This window comes from Temnothorax americanus, unplaced genomic scaffold (assembly GCF_048541705.1).
Source record: "Temnothorax americanus isolate GAGA-0224 unplaced genomic scaffold, ASM4854170v1 Scaffold28, whole genome shotgun sequence".
Classification (NCBI taxonomy): Eukaryota; Metazoa; Arthropoda; class Insecta; order Hymenoptera; family Formicidae; genus Temnothorax; species Temnothorax americanus.
In genome coordinates, this window is record NW_027509421.1 from 1533333 (window position 1) to 1555390 (window position 22058).

The following is a 22058-nucleotide window of genomic DNA, read 5'->3' on the forward strand; positions in this document are numbered from 1 at the left end:
TATTTTAATGAGTTATCGTACTTCATGCTCATGTACACTTATAGTTATTCAGAGATAATTTATTAATCAATTTACCAAAGTAGTTGGTATGCCAACACTCTCAGCGGCAGAGAAGGCGATCGAGAAGTTCCGCCGCTTTTCGACTGGCGTCAACGTGTCGTACGGTACCTTTCGCGGCAAATAGGAGTGCAGAATCGCGCATAACGCTAAGCCATCGTTCCAGGAACTGCTAAAGTTAGTTATATCGATATTCCGGTAGCCTATCGTTTTATTTTGACACCACTTGAGCAAGGCGTTACGCTTGGATCCGCCGTTCTTGACTAAGCCACACAGAGGATCTTTGCGCTCCGACAGATCGGTGACGCTGTTTCGACGCACGAAGTCGATCGCCTTGGCGTTCAAAGCGGCTGAATCCAACAACTCGCCCGGACTCAAAACCACAGGCGTTGATTTTGTTTCTGTGTAACAACAACAAAAGCGCACGATTAGGTACGAAGAATCCCCGTCCCAAAATGCATAGTAAATTTTCATACGATTATTTTGTTTTTATCGTACGAGCGTTTTAAGCTCTTGCGAGGTTTTACTAATAATTACCTGATACCGGTTTCTTTGTGATTGTAGATTGTGTTTTATTGTTATTTGTCGAATTCGCCGTGCAGATTAAATTGTTGATTTGCTGTTGGTCTCTGAGGGGAGCCTTCAAAGACATAATATCCGTAGTTCCAATCGAATTTAAAGACGACGTAGAGCTGCTTCGGCTTCCAGGACCTAAGACATAAAACATATCGGTTCTTTTAACTTCTTTTTGTTTCTGAAATATATGAATAAAATGAAATATATATCATAAAACGAAATATTCTTATCTATTATTTTATATCGCAATTTCAAGTAAATACCATCGCGGACAACGTATACTGATAATTGTTAATGTATCTGAAATTGTATTATGGTCACTTACCAGCTTTAGCTTGTTTCGTGGCATTTTCAATGCTCTCGATCAGACACTTAACGGAAAGCCTCGAGTCCTGACGCGAAATGTTCGCCTTCCTACGAGCAGCTATCTCCTGTTGCACGCTCGTCAGCACGGATTGTTGAGTCTCCGTCGGTGTGCTGGCCGGCCTCGTAGGCGGTTGTTGTATCACTTTTTGATTAGCTGAAAGATTTCCAAATACACGTTATACTCAGCGAATTGCCATATACAAATAATTCCGCGAACAAATAGTAAAAGCAATAAGCCGTAAGTTTGTACGTAAAATAAAGCACAGATAATCGGTAATTAATATACTTGGACGAAAGTCCCCTCACTTCACGGATGGAAAATGGCACGCTCGTACGGATTAATTCAGTAGGGACAAAATGATGATTTCATGATAGAAACATAAAGATAGATAAATAAGCGAGTATATCATAGCGTGTAAAGATGCCGAGAGATCGAGAAACACAAAGAAAGCCGGGTGACAGTTAACCAGGGACAACACGAGCGGCACAATGTAGGTGCTAGCGTTGCGAAGATACGCATTTTGCATTCTTCGCCTAAATCGGGGAGCCGGGACGGACAACAGGCCGAATTTTTGCGATGCAAGCGGTTCCCACATTTAAGAGAGCGACTTACGGTCGCAAGACTCGCTTATTTGCGAGCGCCGTCCCGGCAGCGTCCTCAATTCCACGTCCTCTACGATCGTCTCAAACTTATCTCTTAAGGATGACGTCCGTCCCATCGGTGGGGGTAGATCCGACTCCAAGTCCGCATTACTTTGCGACACTTCCTCGCTCGTTGCGCGAAGCTTACTTTCGGAAGGAGTCGCTTTCTCAATCTGAGAATTGTTCTCGTTTGCCTGTGTGTTACCTTGCAGGAATCTTATGCGATTCAATCGATTGGTCTCGCTCGGACTCGAGCACTTTGCTTCTTGTAACTGTTCGCTAAACGCTGAAGATCCGGTTTCTTTTTCTTCGTTAACGGAATACTTCAATGGTTCCGAGATCTCCGTTTCTTTCTCCGAATCAACACTCAAAGTTCTTCCCGGTGTGTCCGATGAAACAATTGGAATCGATGAGAGAAATTTTGATTTATACGCGATTTCCGAGGGCGTTAACAACGGATACGATTTCCGTCTCATTAGAGGAGCACTTAATATATCGTGAGAACTCTTTATTTTCTCACATTCAGTATTTGTATTCATAGATTTCGGAGACTTTATTTCGATATTTTCATTGAGCGAGCTTGGTATTTTCGATTCCTCGAGCATATCAAAAACTTTTTTATCCCCTGGCATAGGATCGATGATCACGTGTTTCGCTGTCCATAACTGATTATTGCATGTTTCTCGTTCTGTTGCTTCGTTTTTTAAGTGAAACGCTTTTACCAGAGAAGATTCATATCTCATTTCCTGTGATTTTTCTTCGTTTTCATGTATACGACGACAATTATCAAATTCATCTAATGATTTGGTATGAAATCTAATTTGTGATTCTGCGGTCGTTTTTGGTTTCGAGTCAATTATCTCGCAGCTCGGTTTTGATTCACGTTTTTTCAAAAACAGCCTTTGCCTTTGCTCATTTTTCTCGCTTTCTTTTGATTTTAAACACACGGCTGAATCTGAAAGCGCTTTTGCACTCCTGACGTCTGAATCTGCCCGTTGTTTTATCGCGTCGCTCGGCACAGTCAAAGTTTCCGCAGTTGTATTATCTAAAGACGACGGACCAGCGTCCATGATGGCTAGAGTAGGCGAACTCCTGTTGACTTGCGGACTGCTGTAACTTCTCTGCAACAGTTTCCCCATTTCCGGATCGACCTCGAATTTCAGGTCGTTCATCGCGCTTTCCACACCGGAAAATATGTAATCCTTCGGCACGAAGAATCGACTGTTCGAAATGTTAATGCCGTACGAATCTCCGTTGCCATTTTGAATACTGCGAATACTTTTTAATAAGGCACTCTTGGCTATCGCGTCTTTATCGGACGTGCCCGTAACGGTAATGTACAGTTTCGGATAATCTTCCGCAATTATTAGAGATTTATCAGATGGATTGTGAGGAGCCTTATCCAGTTCAATATTGTTCACGTAGAACTTTGACGTATCGCTCCTCGAGGGTTTTGATTGTCTCGAATTCTCACTCGCTAAACGCTCAACTGGATCATCGGTGGCGCATTCAGTATTTCGGCTGTCGATGCGATACGCAGGACAGAATTCAATCTCCTCGCCGGAAATCAATTTGTCCTCCAATTTGATAGCTTCCTTGAGTGTTGATGCGCCAGTTGTGTTGGTAGGCAGATTATCATTCGGCAAACCGGGTTCGTCTTGATTCGCGGTATCGACATCCTGAAGCCTCGCTTTATGTGAGTCCCAGTCACTCATCGTTGCTTTGAATAAGCCATTTCGTAACGCGTGCTTTCTCGCGTCGCAACGCTTTTTTAAAATCATTCGACCACGCTTTAATAAAACACTCGCCATTTTCTCTTTATTCCCGCTAGTGACATCGAGTGTCTTGCAACTCACTACAGTGCTATCTAGTACGCAGTCCGATTGAGGAAAAAAGGAACAATTACAAAATTAATAAAACTTACTAACAAAATAGCTATATATGTGAAATAGATTTAACAAAATTAATGTTCGCGGTAAATTTCGTTCTATTGAGAAATATCCCTTTTTCCGACAATATTTACTAAATTCCTCGTATGTTTTCTTTTGCCTAGAGAGTATTATGTGTTAGTATATCATATACAATTTTTTTTACCGTGTTATTATTAAATCTTCACAATCCTGGACGTTCGTCACGTATCACAATATACTATCACATAACAGTTTCTGTTTTAAGAGAAGTCGACCGTTCCCGTTTGTTTACCTTTGTTAAGTTTATCGAGTTGTGCCTCCAGCGCTCTCAGCTTATCTCTCTGCGCCTTGTTCTCCATTACCACGCGTTCCAACTCGCTCTGAGCCTCGGTCTTGAAGTCGTTGGCAACTCGCACGGTCATCAGCAAGTCCGTTTGGAACTGCTCCCACTCCGCGCTCTCCTCCTGTCTCAGCTTACGCTCGTCGGCCAACGCGCGCTCCAACTCGTACTGACGCGTTTGCGCTTCGCGCTCTCTTCGTTGCGCCTCGCTCAGTGCGGCTTTCAGCTCCCGCTTATCCTCCAGGTGCCGTTGGCATTGCGTCTGCAATTCCGCCAAGGAATCTCGGACGAGCTGCAGTTCCGTGCTCACGGACAGTCGCTCATCCTTCAACTGATTCAGCCTGTATTCTAGGTCGTCTATAGCGGATTTCGCATTATTTCGAGCCACCTGAAATTTCATTTGTATAAAAGCTATTTCCTTGATTGATTATTTACACAAACGAAAAAGTTTACTTCTACATTTTCACAGTTTTAAGGAAAACTAGTCGCTTTCTCGATCAAAATTGCTTGAAAAATTTCAAGTTTGTGTCTTTTCTACACATACAAAACAAACATACTTTATATTCTTCCTGAAGCTGCGAGTATTGATCCCTCAATCGATCGTGGTCGCAATGTGAGCGCGCCAACTGTTCCTGCAATGCTGCTGCCTGCGTCTCGAGTGTGTCCTTCTCCCTTCTGGCCGCATCTAGCAGTTCGTCCGCCTCGCTCTTGTTCTCCAGCTGCCTCGATTGCTCCAACTCCTCGATCTTCGCTCGCGCGTTCTCCAACAAAGTCGCCAATCTACTGATCTCTATACTGCGATTCGCGCCCTCCTGCCTCGCTTCCGCCAATTCTAAGTCCAACTGCTTTCGTTCGACGTTTGCTGCGTCCACTGACGCCTCCAGTAATTCGACGCATTTCGTCAAGCGTTCAGTCTCTGCCGCACTAGCGTCAGCAGTCGCTCTCAGACTCTTCAGTTCACTCGTCAACTCCTCCTGCTTTTGAAGCAGAGTCTCTCGTTCCTCTTGCGCACTCTATAACCATACGAATAAATCAGCAATCGCCCATTTCCTGTTTACACATATAACGTTAGCGCACTCACTTTCAGGAGGTCTACAAGTTTCTGTTCCCTTTCTGTATTGTAACCTTTGGATGCTTCCTGTGGCTGTTCCTCCCTTAAAAGTAGTCCCTGCAAAGTGTCAACCTTGGAACGGGAGTCTTCTAGCTTCTCTGTTTGACGACACAGTGACTCCAAAAGAACTCCTTTCTCCTCTGTTAGCCTTTCATTATCCGCTTGTAATTCGGTCAGTTGTGCCTGTGTGATTGGCATTAATTAGTTAAAAACTTGTATTCTCATTTCCGTACAATGTTTTTTTTTTCAATATTAACAAGATAGAATCGTACCTGTAAGTCACTCAATTCTTGAATGGTAGCCTGTAATTCTTCGTTTGTGGAATAATGCGTTTCCTCCATTTGCAGGATCCTGTCCTGCAAGCACGCAACCGAAACCTCGGACATCGAGCTGGAGGAGTGCTTGTCCCAGTCCGGAGTGGTGCACTGAGCTCCTTCCTGAGGTGTGCCGGCATTGTGTGCAGAACCATCGTCCTGAGGAATGGCGATGGAGGCTGGCGCGGAGTTGTGGAGCCTCGAGGCATCTAACAGCAGCTGCTGTTTCTCCGAATCCGACAGCGGAGAGTGCGCCACGTCCCTGAGACGAACGCGAAGAGCTTCGTTCTCTTCAGTAAGACGCTCTAGCTCCAGATGATGCTGCTCCTATGTGTCAAAGCGACAAATACAAACACCGTTAATCAACGACTCAAACTTAATCAACGTGAGATCGATAGAACGGAGCAGTTTCAAGGTAGGCATGCAATATTTCAAGCAAAATGAGGTTCTAACGCAGTGTCTACAACGAAAGAACATCTGCAATTGCTTATTTACGACCGTAAATCGACGTTTAACAGCTATATCTGTATCGTGATCTTTTTGCACATAGGGGGCTACAATATCCTCGCACGAGACACACTCCGAGAAGAGGGGCTCGGAAAAAGCGTGGGAAAACAATCGTGACAGTTCGCGATCATAACATTCGCGTCCCCCGTCCCTCGTCCCCCCCGTTTCGAGGAAAAACAGAGGCGCACGAGGAACGACGCGTAAATAACGCACCGACCGACGCGGGGGGGGGGGCGGGCGGGCGAGGGGGGTTGCGACACGGAGCCAATCCGGATTCGAGGTTAGAGTCAAACGACGTGCGACGCGGAGACGGTTCAACGCCGGTAGGACGGAACTCCGCGACGTTCACACGACGGCGATCGCGACGGGGGGCAGGGGGAAACGGGGCTCCCGCGGTTCTACGTCAGGACGGGCGAGGGGGTTTACCGTGGGCGACGAGAAGCAACGCTTCTTCATATCGGATCCGCTCGGCCTCCCCGGCTCTCTTCCTGCGTAAACAGCGTAAACATCCCCGCCGCGCTCTACGCCCTCTGGCTCCGCTTTCAAGCACGCAAAAACGACTCTTCGTGCCCTCTCTCTCTCTCTCTCTCTCTCTCTCTCTCTCTCTCTCTCTCTCTCTCTCTCTCGCCCCCTCCACTGCTCTCCGTCTTTCTCGCTCTAATGTTCTAACGGTTACGTCGGTTACACGAGCTCCGGGACTGAAACCGGTATAATTTCCGCCGAGTTCAGATCCCGACGCCGCGCCGCGGCCGGCCGAAAATGATACCCCCGCTGATCCCGGCTGTTCGCGGCGACGAGAGAAACGCGATTTGTCGACTCGCGAATTTTCCATCTCGCAGCGTCGAAAATTGAATTCGATTGCGTAACGGAAAGGGGGGTTTCGCAATCGTCCCAGCAACGATTATTGGGGAGGGGGTAATGACACGGAGGGTGCACCGTGCACCGCACACCCTGCGATATAGCTTTGCAGAACGTAGAGTATTCTTTGAGAATAGCTGCGGATTTTTATGCGGTCGGGCTGAAACAAGCGTCAAGCGTGACGATTGCGGAAAAATGTGAAGATTTTGCAGGTAAAAGAAACCCGAGAGAGAACAACAATGGGATTGTTTTCGCGCAGTGTTCCGGGCCGAAGATATCTTGGCGAGGGATTCTTCGAGAAACTTTTTTAACTCCACCCCTTAACTCCTTGGTTTAGTTAAATTAACGACATATCGAGTAGGAGCAGTGGCAACCTATAAGAATAGTTAAAAATGATTCAAATTGAATATAATTTAATTATAACAATTACATATAAAATAATTACGAATTTAACAGTGTATATTTGTGGAGATTAGAGAAATGTTCAAGATTATAAAAATGAAAGATCTCTTTCGATGGATTAAATTGCAGAGAGAGAGAGAGAGAGAGAGAGAGAGAGAGAGAGAGAGAGAGAGAGAGAGAGAGAGAGAGTACAGCACAATTTCTCAATAGAAATTCATAATTTGGAACTTAGATGTCGAAATAATTGACATCGGATGTTGAAAAATTGAAAGAATAATTGGATTAAACTTCGAAGGGGCATCGACTCTGAATTGATCGAGGTAGAAATCTGTTGCACCCCGATTACGTAAATTTTTGACACCCTGTAGCGCCGAAACACCGGCGATTTAACGAGAGAAGAGGAGCGGCAGTGTTTTTTTTACTGGATCGATCTATTTAAGCGTAATTTAGATGCAAAGTGGATATTTTTACAGCCGCCCAGTCGTCCTCGACCGTGCCTCACGTCGCCTTCCTTGTACGGGACGTGAAAGAAAAAAAGCCCCGAGAGGAGGGAGGGAACGGCGCAGGTATGCACGTGTGCAAGGAGCACGCCAGGTACGGCGCACACTTGCGAAGGGGGAAAGGAATTGATGCGAGAAACGTCAACTGTACAGATGAATCAGAGCGACGGTGCGGCGCGACATAATTCATTCATCGAGCGCATTTTGCGTCGCAATCGCTAGCTTAAAATGCGCCTTACTTACATTCCGCACGTTATTATTTTTCAGCCGACAGAAATGGAGTATCGATGATACGTTACGTCTGAAATGCGGCGGAGAGGATATTTTCCGCAGCTGAATTAACAGATTTTGAATTTTATAAGAATTACGTCGGTTTATCGATTTAATTCTAGCAAATTGTTCGGAAAGATCAATTAACGTCACAAATAGAAAGAAAATTATTGCGCGTGATCGAATTTTAATAGAGAGAGATATCAGAAGTACTCGAAATTTCTATATTTAAAGTCAGAGCTCTATGTGTGTGTGTGTGTGTGTGTGTGCATATTGAATAATATTGATTCTATAAAATAAGCAATAAAAGATTCTGCCTCTCTGCATAACAAGGTAACCGCATATCCAAAATAGCGCGCTAAAGTTGGTTTCGGTATACTTTCGGTCGGGCAGTGCGCGAAACGAGGAGAAGGACAAGCGCGAGATATTATTACAGAATAATATCGGATTGTGTGAAGGTGTTCGTGTGGCAACGCGTTTATTTATATCACTCTTTCGCTTCTGATAAAGAAAAAACTTCTTCGAATCTTTTCGCCATCGGGACGAATTTAAGCTACCGTTGACTATCTTATATTATAGGTATGAAATCTTGGAGATGAGACAATGCTTGAAAGACAACGATTATTTTTAATTTTAAATGAAAGACAATTCAAAAGCATGTCGAAAGGAATAATAAAGGTAATTAAGAATATATTAGGATACACCTATGGTACATTTTTTTTTTTTAAGTACATCCTTTTTAGCATCGAAAACAAACCATGATATTATACAAATAATGGAAATGCAAGTGTAAATGTAGAGAAATCGTAAATAAACAGGGAATGAACCAGTGAGTGGCTATAGATATGACTTCTATGAATAATCGTCACGCTTTCGATATTTTGTAAATATCGAACGCACACATATGTATTTTAGAAGTAAAGAATCACATCTCCAGTTTTTGTCAAAATATGGAGTTAATACATTTTTCAATATAACAGGAGCTGAAATTGCGTAATAGTAAAGCATCTTATGTATATTATTACTAATTATTAAGTACAATATGTTTAAAAGAAAGTCGTGTTGAAAATTTTTATGGTGCCTAATCTTTAAATCAGGTACAGCGTGTTATTGACAGTCGTACCATTAAAAACATGTCAGTTAAATTACTTTATTAAAAACTTAATAAATCAAGAGTTGTGCTACTTTTATTTTATATCTAAAAAAACATATCATTTTCCTACTTGAAACTTTAAACCTTGTTTTCTCTGAATTCATAATAATGGAGATACGATATTATTTACCTCTAAGGTACAGATATATATTTATGTATAACTAGTTATAACAATCGCTCCTGAATAGTCAGAAATTTATTTGTCGATTCGATGCTGGGTTTTTCGGACGCTTACCTTGAAGGCGGCCAGCTCGGCATGCAGCTCGCGCAGATTCTGAACATCGGACGTCGCGTCGCGCAAGTTCGCCTCGAGACGCGTGCGATCCTTACGCAGAGCCTCGACCTCGCGTTCCAGCTCTTGCATCTTGGAGGCCTTGGCAGCGGGGCCCTTCGACGACGTCGTCGTCACCTTGGGTCTGGCCGGCTCCTTGCTGCCCAGGGAGCCGGCCCAGTTGTTCCCGGTCGGCGAGACGTCGCTCTTCGCCTCCAGCGAGGAGGCGCTTGGCGCCTGGCGCAGCGGCGCCGGTTGCTGTTGCTGCTGCTGCGCCGATTGCTGCTGTTGCTGTTGCTGCTGCTGCTGCTGCTGCTGGCTAGGCTGTCCTCTGCGAAACAGCAATTTGAACTTCATCATGGTCACTCGATTGGTCGCCGCGCTAATTCAGACGATCCTGTTTCTCGTGGCACGACAAGAAAACTTCGGGGAGAGTCCGAGAGAGAGAGAGAGAGAGGGGGGGGCAACAGCGCGAAACGGGATGATTTTCTTTTTCGAGTCGAGTCTCGTCGACGAGAAGGAACGCCTACGACCTGGACCGACCCTCGCCGTCAACGAACGATGACATCGTCGTTCCCGTTAGCGAGCGTTTCCAGAACTCGGGCGAGGAGAGGAGCGAGCGGGTCGGCACGACCGTCATCCTGTCGCGTCTCCTCCGGTTACGACGTAACGAACGTAATCATCGCTAGGTCACGGATACGAGTTGCCGGCGAGCTATCGCGAGCGCGGGGGCGTTTGATAAGCAGTTTCTGTCTCTCGATTGGATTCGCGCGGAAGGACGCGATGCGTCGAGACGACTGAACGGAGACGTTTTCGGTGGGCGGTGGTCGCACGTGTGCCCCGCCGGAGATGTCAGTTCATTTTAAAAATGTTCTTTAAATCAATATATAGCTTTCCGATTGCATTTACGTCACATTACGTTAAAAAAAAACAAACAGAAGATTTAGATCAGCACTTCGCAACAACGAGATTCCTTCGAATTCAAAATGCACTCCGATAGTCTACTCAGAACTTTTATTGTCGATCCTAATCGGAAATCACTTAATCCATATCCACGTGATTAGTGTCACTTTGAGGGGCGAATTGCTTCTGATCGCAAAATCGGAGCACTTCAATCTCGACACGCTCGAGAGTGATCCGTCATCAATCTAGATAAAAACAGATAACTTATGTTTGTATAATTGGTTTCTCCGAAGGACGATCCCAACTTCACGAGATCCCTTCGAATTCAGAATGCACTCCGATAATCTACTTGGAACTCTTATCCTAATCGGGAATTATTTAATCCATTAGCGTCACTTTGAGGGGAAATTGTTTCTGATCGGAAACACCTCCCAAAATCGTAGCACTTCAATCTCGACACGCTCGAGAGTGAGCCGTCATCAATTTAGATAAAGACAGATAACTCATGTCTGTATAATTAGTGTCTCTGAAGAACGATCCCGAAATTCGCAATGAGAGTTCCTCGATCGCGTTTAAAGTCCGATACACTTTCAACAGAATCCTCAACAGATCACTCAGTCGTTCCCTCAAAAGTCATCAGATCTGCGACCAAATCCAGCACGGACATCAGCCGAACGTGTAGATAGAAAAACTTATTATTCTCGCCAGTCTCCGGGTCATTCGGTTCGCGCGACGAGCATCAGCCACACGCGCTAATCAGATTCCTATGTATCAACTCCGTTCCCTCGGGACGCGTCCAAGTGCGTGTCTCGCGTTCAGCCGCCAGTGCGCGTGTCGCGCAGGAATCGTCGCTCCGCCAATTTCACCGAGCAGCATTATCGCGCGTCTCCAGCACCGCCGGCGATCTTGGCACGGCTTGGGCCCATCAGGAGCCGGCTTTCTCTCGTTATCCTTCCGTTTCAGGACGCGCCGATCGGCGACGGCGACGTGTTACACGACACGGACAGACGATCGCCGCATCGTGTGGCGCGCACTTCGCCGAGGAATTCCAAGATTCGTTGCGTGGAAGCGAGCGGCCTCGAGCCACTTTCTTCCTCGATCGCCGTCGAGAGAGTCCTCGCCGCTTCCTCCTCCTTTTCTCTTTCGGGGAAGTGCTGCCCCGTCGTCGGGAGGAACAGAGGCGACTCCGGAGTAACCGAACGAGAGACGTCAGTCTCGTCGCGTGGCGCGACCACTTGTTGCTCTCGGATTCGGCCAACGACCGCGAGACGTTTCGCCGTGCACGCCGCGGAAGGACGGCCGAATGTCCTTGCGGAGGCGCGGACCTCTCAAGGATCCCCAAGGACGGTCGACGAGACGGTCCTCGCAAGAACGATCGGAATTCAGCCAAGCGAAGGGGAGTCGACGTCGATCCCCGGTCAGATACCCGTTTCCCCGTTAATATTTTTGCCCAGGTGGATGATTCCCGGGGGACGCGTCCTCCCGACGATATCCCGGACGTCGAGGAACTTGGACGATGATAATTCGATTCGACCGGTCGTGGAGCACCAGCGACGACGCACACCGCGCGACGGTGCATCGAGTACTGAATACACGAGCCCGACAATCGTTCCCCTCCCATAATTCTGCTCCATCCCTCTTCTCTCCTTTCCGCTGCCGGCCGACCAAGGCTTTTCTTAGGCGGCCGCCTCGCCGGACTCGCTGTACGAAGGGCCAACGAGTTGTAAATGCAGCCAGAGAGGTCTCGCACTTGGACCGCCGCATTCGTCGGCCATTGAGGAATTCTCCTCGATCGTCGCGAATTCCCTCGTGATCCATGCGTCGCCTTTTAAAGAGCGTAATTGCGGGCCACTCGGGGAATAGGCTGTCCAGACCGAGAGAGTACAGATGCCACGTGGGATGCGCGACGCTGGATAGTACCTCGAATTAAATTACACGCGAATCTTTGAAACTTAAATGTAAATGCTAATTTGCGCGTTCTTATTATATTCAACAATGTAGATTAATTTTGACGAACAGACATCCTTTCTCGAACACTGAACAAATTCTTTTCTCTACTCAGAGAGCGTCGCATGAGCCTCTGAAAATTCAATACCTAATCACTGACTATATCCTATCAACTTAATTTTTAAAATTTTAGGGCTGCGCATTGAACGAAACATGATCTAAGAAGACCAACGTCTAAATTGGATACAATTTGCGAAATGTTGATAACGGATTCGTTAAATTAAATTCTGTGCGGAGAGCAGAATCTAAGATGCGTTGTGTATACGCATATAACATGAGGAAAGGGTTGGAGGTAAGAGTCGATCGTAGTAATCGCGGATTAGCAATCTCCGATCGACTGCTACACGGCCGATTGCCCTTTGACGCGCTCCGATCACTCGGAATCGCGTCGATTTTCGATCAGAGAGAGAGGGGGAGAGAGGGGGGAGAGAGAGAGAGAGAGAGAGAGAGAGAGAGAGAGAGAGAGAGAGAGAGAGAGAGAGAGAGAGAGAGAGAGAGAGAGAGGGAGACAGGAGAGTGAAAGAGAGAGAGATAATTGTTCGGATGGGCTGGGTGGGACGAGAGAGACAACCGTCGAGCTCTTGGGAACGGGTACGCGCCTCATCGCCGTCGAGGATGGCACGATCGGGGAAGGGAAGGGAAGGGCAGAGAGAAGCGGAGGAGCTGCTTAAGGAGGCCACACGGAATCCGCAGACGTCTCACCGGTCGACCAGTTTTCTCATACGGTCGACATATGGTATGTACCCGGTGGCCGAAAGGTCTCCTTCGCCTTCGCAATATACGAGACGCGAGGTAGATAAATCTCTTCTTGTCATTCCGCGGGTACGTTCTTCATTATTTGCAGACGTGCCTATGATGCAGCGCTATCTCGATTTGATCGCTCGCTATATGCATGTTTTTCAAAATCACGCTAAAGTCAAATGTCTGAAATCTACGTGCGCTTTATACACTTGTAGCTGCATGCACGTATATAGACAATGTAGTTTGATCATCTCGACGAGTACTCGTAACTGTACTCTAGACGAGGAGAACAAAGAAGTTTTTATCGCTGAGTGGAGCTCGCCGGAGGAGCAGAATGGAATGCTCGAAACGTCAAGCCTAACCGTTCGCCGCTCGCTAGATGGTCGAATGACAGGCAGATATTGCTATCGGCCGTGTTTAGTTATTGTCGATGCGTCAGTCGTAAAGGCATTCGTGATACCGTTTACGACGTGACTATTAGTGTGCCGGTGCCGGTTCTATACGGGGCCATAAACTCCCGAAATTTATCAGAACGGTAAACATAAGAAATTAGAAATCGGAGTTAGCTTTGGACACGCAGCGGAAACGTGAATCTAAGTTTATATCAGAATTCCCTCTTCGTAAAGTATAGACACAATTATGAGAAAATGTAACGGAGAACATTAAATCGTTAAAACGATTCACTAATGGGGGAATATTGTGTGGGAGTATTACTGACAGAGCTAACATGATTTCGAGAAAAATCTAGATTCTTTTATTTGACAAATTTATTTTAAAGAAATTTCGAGCAAAGGTGTCTCAATAATAAAAGTTTGACGCAGCTCGACGAAGAAAAATGGAATTGAAAGAAAGACGAATGCACATAGCGTGTGCGGTAAAATCATTCGTCCGCGATACGGGATACGGGGGCCCCATATCCCGCAGGGGCCACACGCCGGGGGGAGGGCCCGGGTAAGGTTGTATTTGCACGCGCGCCGAACCTCCGCCCGGGGCAAACCGGTATGTATGCGTTTTTCCGGCCGACGGAAATACGACACTCCTCGACGACGACGGTCCCTCGACGAGCTCTCCTCGTCAGCGGGTATATGAGCCGCTTTAATGGCCTGCACGAGTAAAAATGTGCATGTGCGGGGCTGCAATATGTACTCCAGATTTCCCGCACAATCGCTTCGGCACGATCTTAGATTTCGCTCTCTGCAAGAATATCTCGCATTGAGAACGAGGAAAAGTAAGAATACTGCGCAAGGAGTAGAAATCCGAGCCGTAAGTATATCACGAAGAGAAGAAAGGAAGTGTGAACGGCTGTTCAGGAAAATATGCAGTTATGTCATAATAATGTTGTACTTTTCAGATATAAATGCGCACGCGCAACGAACGTGCGTGTGAATTAAAAAATTATTCATTTAATTTTGAACTAAAATCTCACTTCCAAGCTTCTCTCACACTTTCATGAATTATTTTGTCTCTCAAAACGGTATGGAGGCTTTTGTATCGCAGCTCTATATTATCCAATGGCTCTCGACCCGTCGATCCCGATCCCAAGTGACCAAGCGGACGAAATAAACAACAACGGTTGCTCTTTGTGCGAATCAGTGCGGTGTCGATTTTCGTAACACGTGGCGAGACGTGACGAGTCCTCGCTCGCGCGACAGCAACGTCCAGAATCCAGAAGACGAAGTGATCGAGCCGTGAAGCTCTCTGTCTGATCGCGCGATCGATGAGATAACGCGGAACAGAGACGGCACTGTGTCCTCGTGCGGCATTCGCGGACCGTTCGATGAGATTCCGTTACGATGAATGCCGATAGAAATTTGCGCCCGTTAGAATGAAGCATATTACATTCGGTCATTAAAAGCAGAATATAAATTTCCACTGGAGACGAATATAACTGGAAAATCTATGCACGCGCGTGTGTGAGACTTGATTGTAGTTTAGATTTATATAAATAACTCGAATTATTGTATATTATATATTACAATCTTGCATTCTGGCCTACCTTGGCTTAAAAGAGATCTACTAAAAATACATGATATGTAAAAATAATTAATCGTCTAAATTAAGACTGTAAATGAAGAATGACAGATTATATGTATATAGTTTTATTGAGAGGAATAAGTTATTCGGAATAAAAATTGACTGGACAATTTTACGTTAAGCTTTATGTTCGGCAGACACCAGCGAATTTATAATCGGAATCGCGCCGATTCGTGGACGTCAATTCAGGCCTTCAGGAAAAAAAAAACTCGTCTCTGCGCCTCGAAATTCACGGATCTGTTTATTAATCGTTATTCATCCGGCCATTAATATTTCGATATCGTATCACGGTGATGCGTAAGCAGTTATTTAAGCGCGCATACCGGAGCCGAAGGCTGCGATACGATTTAAATTTCATGCAGAGCGCGCAGACGATACGTGTGTCGTCGTCGTCGTCGAATTCGATGAGCATAGCCTCATCTGGAAATTTATACATCGCAATCGCAGTCCGAGATAAAAGTGTTTGTCCGCGTCTCTCGTGAATTACGTCGCCTCACCTGAGAGCAAACACATTTGCATACGAAATCGCGCGCGTCGCTAATTTAAACGTGCTTTAAATTCACAATCCAGTATCTCTGATTCTCCACTAGCAATTCAATTTAAAATGTATTTAACTTCCCGGCAAGAATATTCCGCGAAGAGAGAAAATTATGGATGGTAAATTTACTGCTTGGAGTTCAAAATTTATTCTTTCCTCGTTGTCGGAAAGATAAAATTAAATGTTATATGATAAAGCGGCGCCTTGCGATATTTCGTATCTCCGCGTTGTTTCTTATTTCAATTACGATTGATTTATCATCGCAGTACTTTTATTTGCAAAATCATTGTTGTTATTACAGCATCGCGTTGTTTCGATGAATAAAAAATTCTGGAATGAAATGAAATTCTACTCCATTTTCAAGCGTTATCATCAGAGGTGTAAGGCGAACGCTTGAAAGAGAAAAAAACGACTCCGTTTTGTCGAACGGCCTCGGGCTCGCTCATATATACCCTTTATCTCGCTCGAACGAGACATAAGTAGATATTCCTTATCGCAAGGTGTAGGATACAAGCCGGCTTGTTCGAGAAAAGTATCGACCGCTGACGTCACTCTGTCCATAAAGGTGTTTCTAGTTGGAGAGAGATAAATGTCTTCGAATCGCGCATTAGAATTATGCAATTGTCGTAATCGAGAGAGAAAGCAACGGCGGAGATGCGCGCGTCGTCGCAGACTACGCAAGAATGGAACTTCTCCACGAAACTAGATGCCTATAAGAAAAAGAAAAAACTGCCTGGGTGACAAGAGAGACGAAATCTCTCTCAAGAAACGGGAAAAAACGGGAGATACAAGAGCGAGAAAAAATAGCGTCATATTTATTGCTCAGCAAACGTTCTCGGCACAGCCATATGCGCAAACAAATATTACAAGATATTGTAACAGTCGTATATCACACACGCATGTCGTGCTCGTGATGTGAACGTGATACGGTTCCTCGAGCTGTACATTTTTTGTTATTTTTCTCGCTCTGATTTTCATCAGATTTTTATTAGAGAATATCTCTTTATGAGATTCGCGGTGATCTTCCGAACCGTCCTGCACCTCCAGAAGTTCACGACGATCGACGAGGCGAGAACGACACCCGGATGGAAGCGTCGCGATAAGATCCGGCATTTCTTTCGAGAGCGAACGACGTCACTCGCGTGCTCGTCTCATCGTTCCTTTCTCTCTCTCTCTCTCTCTCTCTCTCTCTCTCTCTCTCTCTCTCTCTCTCTCTCTCTCTCTCTCTCTCGGACGCGAGAGAAGTCAATTGGCTCCTGCCCTTCTTCGGAGACCCTTTCGTTTAGAGCCACTCGTTTCCTCCGCGCGACGGAGGCCGCTTAATCGCTCGGCGCACAGTGGCCGCTCTGTCGAGCGGATCCCATCCGCCTCGCGGACCAAGGGACAGCGTTTAAACGCTCGATACATCACGATTGTATGTTCCTTCGCTCTTACCACGTCGTTAAATCGGGCGCAGACGCCACTGGGATCGCAGGATGTCGATGGACTTTGGAATAGAGCCCCTTCTTGTAAAATCATTACGCACTTATCATTCTGTCCCAGCGTTTTCATTTTTCAGATTTTCCAATGGATTATTATATACGAGTCGAGTCTGACGGGTTTCTCAGCTCTTCAGCGATAATTTCTTATACGATATAACGTAAAAATATTTTGGTATTGTACAATTAAATTCAATGCTCGACAGATCGAGTTGTCCAATGTTATATATTGAAGAAACAAAGTTAAGAAAATAAAAAATCTAGCTATTTAATAGAGGAAAGTCCCCTCTATTATGAGATAGGCAACCTAATATGAGATGGCGGGGTTTTTTTTATGATGGGATCAACAGATGGGGCCTATATAGGGCCTTTTAGCTTAACGTATCTCATATTAGGATCCTGTCTCATAATAGGGGACTTTCCTCTAATTATTTTGTAATAATATTTACGTCCAAGCTGATATAATTGTTAAGAAAAACCTAAAATTATAAACTGCTATTCTTCACTTTCGATTCTTCAACATAAATTTAGATACTTTCAAAATTAATTTCAAAATCATCTTTTGAAAGTAGTCTTGATGCATGCTTTCGACGAAATGAATGTAGTCGGCATTTGAACCATCGCAATAATCCTGACATCGCAATTGATGATCGCAACGTATTACGTTGAAAAGTGAGTTTCTGCCTGGTGAACCGCGCTCCCAGGACCGCTTTCGCCAGAATCCGGTTACCCGCGCGACTCTCCGGCACGGCAAGTTCATGCGCGACCGACGTGCGCGTGCATGTCTTCTCTCGCGGTTTTACGCGAGACCGGCGTAAATTGCGGCGAACGCACCGCACGCACCGGCATTGGCGCCGGCGCGCGTCGCGCCGCCCATTGACTTTTGATTCACTGGGTATGTGGGTCGGAGTGCCGTCAGTGCCGATGCCGAGTGCCGCTCTCATTGCCGGAGTGGGTCGTCGGTAGCGATGGGCCTGAGACCCACGCGTACATGGGCATCGACGCTCAAGTATTAACGAATACCCCAGAAGGTACAAAAAGTCGGCGACGATTTTACGCGGCACGCGCGATGCTCGAGATACGCGATACTAAATTTATGTACGATAGGTACATGCATTATGTATATATGATAGAAGAAAGTCAAGGAACTCTAAAGGCTAAAAATAAATGCGCGCGATACATACGTATATCCTTTTCGATCCCCACAGTTGCAAATTGAAGGAAAAACGTTATTTCGCGTAACACGAATATTCAAGGTTCCCGTGTGCAAAGAATAAAATAAAAAATTCGTGACACAAAGTTGCGAACCAGCTCCATTCTATAACACACTGCTAAGCTTCACCTGTCGCTTTGCGGGCTCTCGAGTTCATAAGTAAATTTCAAAAGCCTGTTATCCTGACGACGACGTTTAACATTGAACTCAAATCCAGAGACAGATCTATCAACTTTTTTGTTGCTAGTTGTAAAGTTGGAATAAAATCATACTACTTGAAAAGACTAATATTCTAATCCAATCATCGTTGTACTTTTATTTTTCGCTATGTATCTATATATCTCCGCACGCATTTATTTCCTTTCAAGTTTTTGCTAGAAATAGCTATACAAATTTCCTTTACTAAAATTAAGATACGATTAAAAAAAAGAGACCTGTTGCGCCAACAGAAGGTGCTTAGTGTCAAACATGACACCAGCAGTTTCGATAGCGCCAGTCATCGGGATATTATTGTAGCTTCGAGGATTAGACTGGTTTTTAATCGTGCGGCATGACTGTCCGCCTCCTTTTATCGGCGCAAGCGATATTTCGAAAGATTCGCGAAATCCAACCGCCGAGGAGCGGGAAATGAGAGAAAGTGAGCGCGAATGCGAATCGCGCGAGACGCGCGAATGCGCCTTGTGACGCGTTTAAGAAAATCCCGATATCTGTTGTTGACGCGACAATGCGCGAAAAATAAGCATTTTCGGCCCCGACCAGTTAATTACATTTTTATAAACCTTTAATTTCCTGGACAAAATTCGATTCTTTTTACAAGAAACTCGATAGAATTAGATAACATGTAAAAAGGATACCGAAAATTTTTATTCAATAGCTGCTCTCCTATGGATTTCGAGCTTTCATTTAGCTGCCCATCGACGATTAACGAACATGCATCAGTTTTCTCGTATCTTATAGAGAGATCTCGCCACACTCCAAATGTCACAAGATTAAATAAATGCATCGAGTTAATATATTATCACGCGTCGTCGATTATCATTGAAACTCGTTCCAGCCCAGCAGAGTCTGACAATTTATTTATTTCTATAAGGTAACGTCTGGGTTCGCTGAACTCGCGTTATAAATCAATAATCAAAAAATCGACCGGTCGACACGTAACTGGCTATAGCATATTTTCGGCGGAAAGATCAGTCTGTCGATTCTGTGTCAAAAATATGACGCTAATTAAGCGCGTTTAATTAACCGACCACTTTTTCATGCTTCGCGATATGCAAACGACAAGCGCGAACGAATCAGGATTAAAGGGCAGAAAAAGATAGAACTCGCGCTCGCGCGCTAGGAAATTCTCAATTGACCGCCAAGTGCCGCGGCGTTCACCTCGGGAATAAAAATTGACAGACACGCGGAAATAGCTCTAATATACTGCACCAGATACGTATAACGAGGTCAACCGGAGAACACGCATGGCACAAGACAAGGTGTGCTAAGTAGATGTTAAAAAAAACATAACGTGTGTCGTGTCATTAAAATTCAAGAAAAAATGATAAAACGTAAAAAAAACATGAAAAATACGTTTAGAACAGGGTAAAACAAATATAACCGCACAAAAATGTGTATATCAGTATCAGGCGCCGCGTTTTCGCCCGAGAATTCACCTGTTACGTAAACGTAAAACGACCGACGCCACACATCTCGCCGTGCATCAAGATTACGGTCGGACATTCGTCGCGGCGATCTTGGCGACGTTCTCAGCGGCGTAACCGAGCAGACAACCGGGATACCCGGAGATAATACCCGGAGATATATCCTTAATACCATTCTCGTATACAACGCGTGGCATCGAGAAATCGTGGGGAAAGGAGCCGCCGGAGCCCCGGGTCGTCGAACCCCGGCTCGCGAGAACTATAGCGACGAACGGGCGCATTTCGCGCGGTCGCGCGACGCGGCGTCTTCTTCCCCTCTCTCCCTCTTTCTCTCTCTTTCCCCGGTTTTTTTTTACAACACACGGGCTCACATCCGCACATGCGAAGATCGCGCGAGAAACCATGCTCGAGGACTCACTTTAGCCGTCGATCGCCCGGCTTCGTCGCCTTGTCTCCTTGTACGACTCTTCTCGACGGTCTTCTCGCGCTGAAGAGCGACGCGACCGGGTCCCTTTTCCGCCCCGCGCTCGGCGCTGCTCTGGGTGCTGGTGCCGCAGGCTCGGCTGGCTTCGCCCTGAAATCCACATTTAATTGGCTGCGGATTAAATTAAACCGGGGATTGATATTTTTTTCTTAATTAACGGGGGAATGACCGCGCCGCGGTTAATTGGCCGAATCGCCAATTAATTTTTCTTTTCGGAGAGCAGTCATGAAGACGGACGTCTTTTGTCTTCGAGGCGCCGCCGCGCCGCTTTAAGGTAGTTCGATGATGAACAACTTTTGCCAAAAGTGATAGGTTTTATTTTTTTTTTATATCGAAAAAAGGAACTCTCCTGAATCGATTAAGCCCAGAAAAAAGATAATTCACAGTTCCGTTCTCAAGATATTTAATTTTAAAATTAGGTGATTTTAATGATTTTAAAACATTGGTCTAATAGGAAAAGAGGTTATTTTCCTATGAATAACACGAGTTTGCGAAAAATCTTTTGCCAAAAAATGTCTGAACAATATACATCGATGGAAAGAGGACACTGTGAGGAAGCCTATAGTTGAAGGTGAATATGCACAATCCACCGTACAGTTTTTTTTAAATTAATAATTAAAGTTGAAAACTAGTCAAGCGACGCGTTAACACACACTTTATTTAATCTATTTCAGGCAAAATATTATTCTACAACGTAAAAATTATTTACTAATTGTCTTTTTACGTCGTTACGAAGCTTTGCGATGCGTTATTCTATTTTTTTATAATCATATAAATAAAAAAATTATAAACATTGTTTTGACTTCGGCCCTTCATCATCGAACTACCTTAATATTGATCCCTTAAAAAGCAGACGATCTTACAATATGACGTAATACGCAAAGATTATGTTAAAAATATTTTTAATACTAAGTAAAAAGAGAAAATTGCTTCATAAATATTGTCCATTGCACCATGCGTCTCTCAGTATTTTACATTAATCCTTTTATATTACGAACAAAAATAACTTTCTAACTAACCAAATTACGGGCCAGGATTGAAGGTACATTTATGTTGAATCATTTTACGCTAGCAGAAAAATGTATTTAATTTAAAAGTAACATGCTAGAATATTCTGCATTTCCGTCGACAATTTCTGGATCGTGTCGATTTCATGCACGATGTGTCATTTATTCGCGCCCACAACGGAGCGAGGAGTGCGCGACGCAGAGACAATCGGCGTGCAGTCCGCAATTTCGTTGCACAATAAAAATCGAAGGCGGTGAACGATCGTCCGCCCGCGCGCGATAATGATCGTTCTAACGCGAATGCAGGAAAGCCGCGGACTCTCCTCCTCTCTCTCTCTCTCTCGTCCTTCTTCTCGTTGCGCAAAGAATCGATAGAATTATAGTTACGTAATGTCGCGCGTAATAACGCAATGCGGCAGCGCAGAGAAGTGCGTGTACATGGCGTAGATGATTAACGGCGAGGATTGTGTAACGTTTGTGCGTGCGCGCCGTTAACATCTCCCCCATCCCCCCCCCCCGCGCGGGAACAATCAGGAAGGACGGGGGCGGTCAGTTTCACGCACCGACGCTAATTTCGTTATCGCACATTATACGGCGGCGAAGCCATAATCGAGAGAACAACGTCGTCGGGAAAGCTGACTAATGAGATGACGGCGAAGGCTTTACTGCTAATAAGCCGCTTAATTTCCTAGTGATTTTCTGTTATTCTAGACTGACAAAACACACTTTCGAC

General features: G+C 45.2%; 2 protein-coding genes across 8 annotated transcripts in view; one reads left to right on the plus strand and one right to left on the minus strand.

Moving 5' to 3' along the window:
• LOC143899679 (cytospin-A) overlaps positions 1–22058 on the minus strand; it is a 46589-nt gene that overhangs the window by 1359 nt on the left and 23172 nt on the right. For 5 of the 7 annotated variants that reach the window (XM_077410139.1, XM_077410142.1, XM_077410143.1 and 2 more), the window contains 10 exons: positions 20253–20408; positions 9242–9608; positions 5275–5643; positions 4973–5185; positions 4449–4904; positions 3844–4279; positions 1613–3508; positions 959–1153; positions 595–768; positions 76–458 (listed from right to left, as the gene is read on the minus strand). In XM_077410139.1, coding sequence (XP_077266265.1) covers positions 76–458; positions 595–768; positions 959–1153; positions 1613–3508; positions 3844–4279; positions 4449–4904; positions 4973–5185; positions 5275–5643; positions 9242–9608; positions 20253–20408 — 4645 coding nt within the window. Of the gene's footprint in view, positions 1–75; positions 459–594; positions 769–958; positions 1154–1612; positions 3509–3843; positions 4280–4448; positions 4905–4972; positions 5186–5274; positions 5644–6249; positions 7354–9241; positions 9609–20252; positions 20409–22058 lie in introns of those variants that run through there. The other 2 variants (XM_077410145.1, XM_077410144.1) reach the window with 2 other exon arrangements.
• Positions 5601–9082, plus strand: LOC143899689 (uncharacterized). Its single transcript, XM_077410156.1, has 2 exons — positions 5601–5731; positions 7557–9082. Exons 1-2 carry the CDS (start codon positions 5632–5634, stop codon positions 7766–7768), a joined length of 312 nt encoding a protein of 103 aa, XP_077266282.1. The 5' UTR covers positions 5601–5631; the 3' UTR covers positions 7769–9082.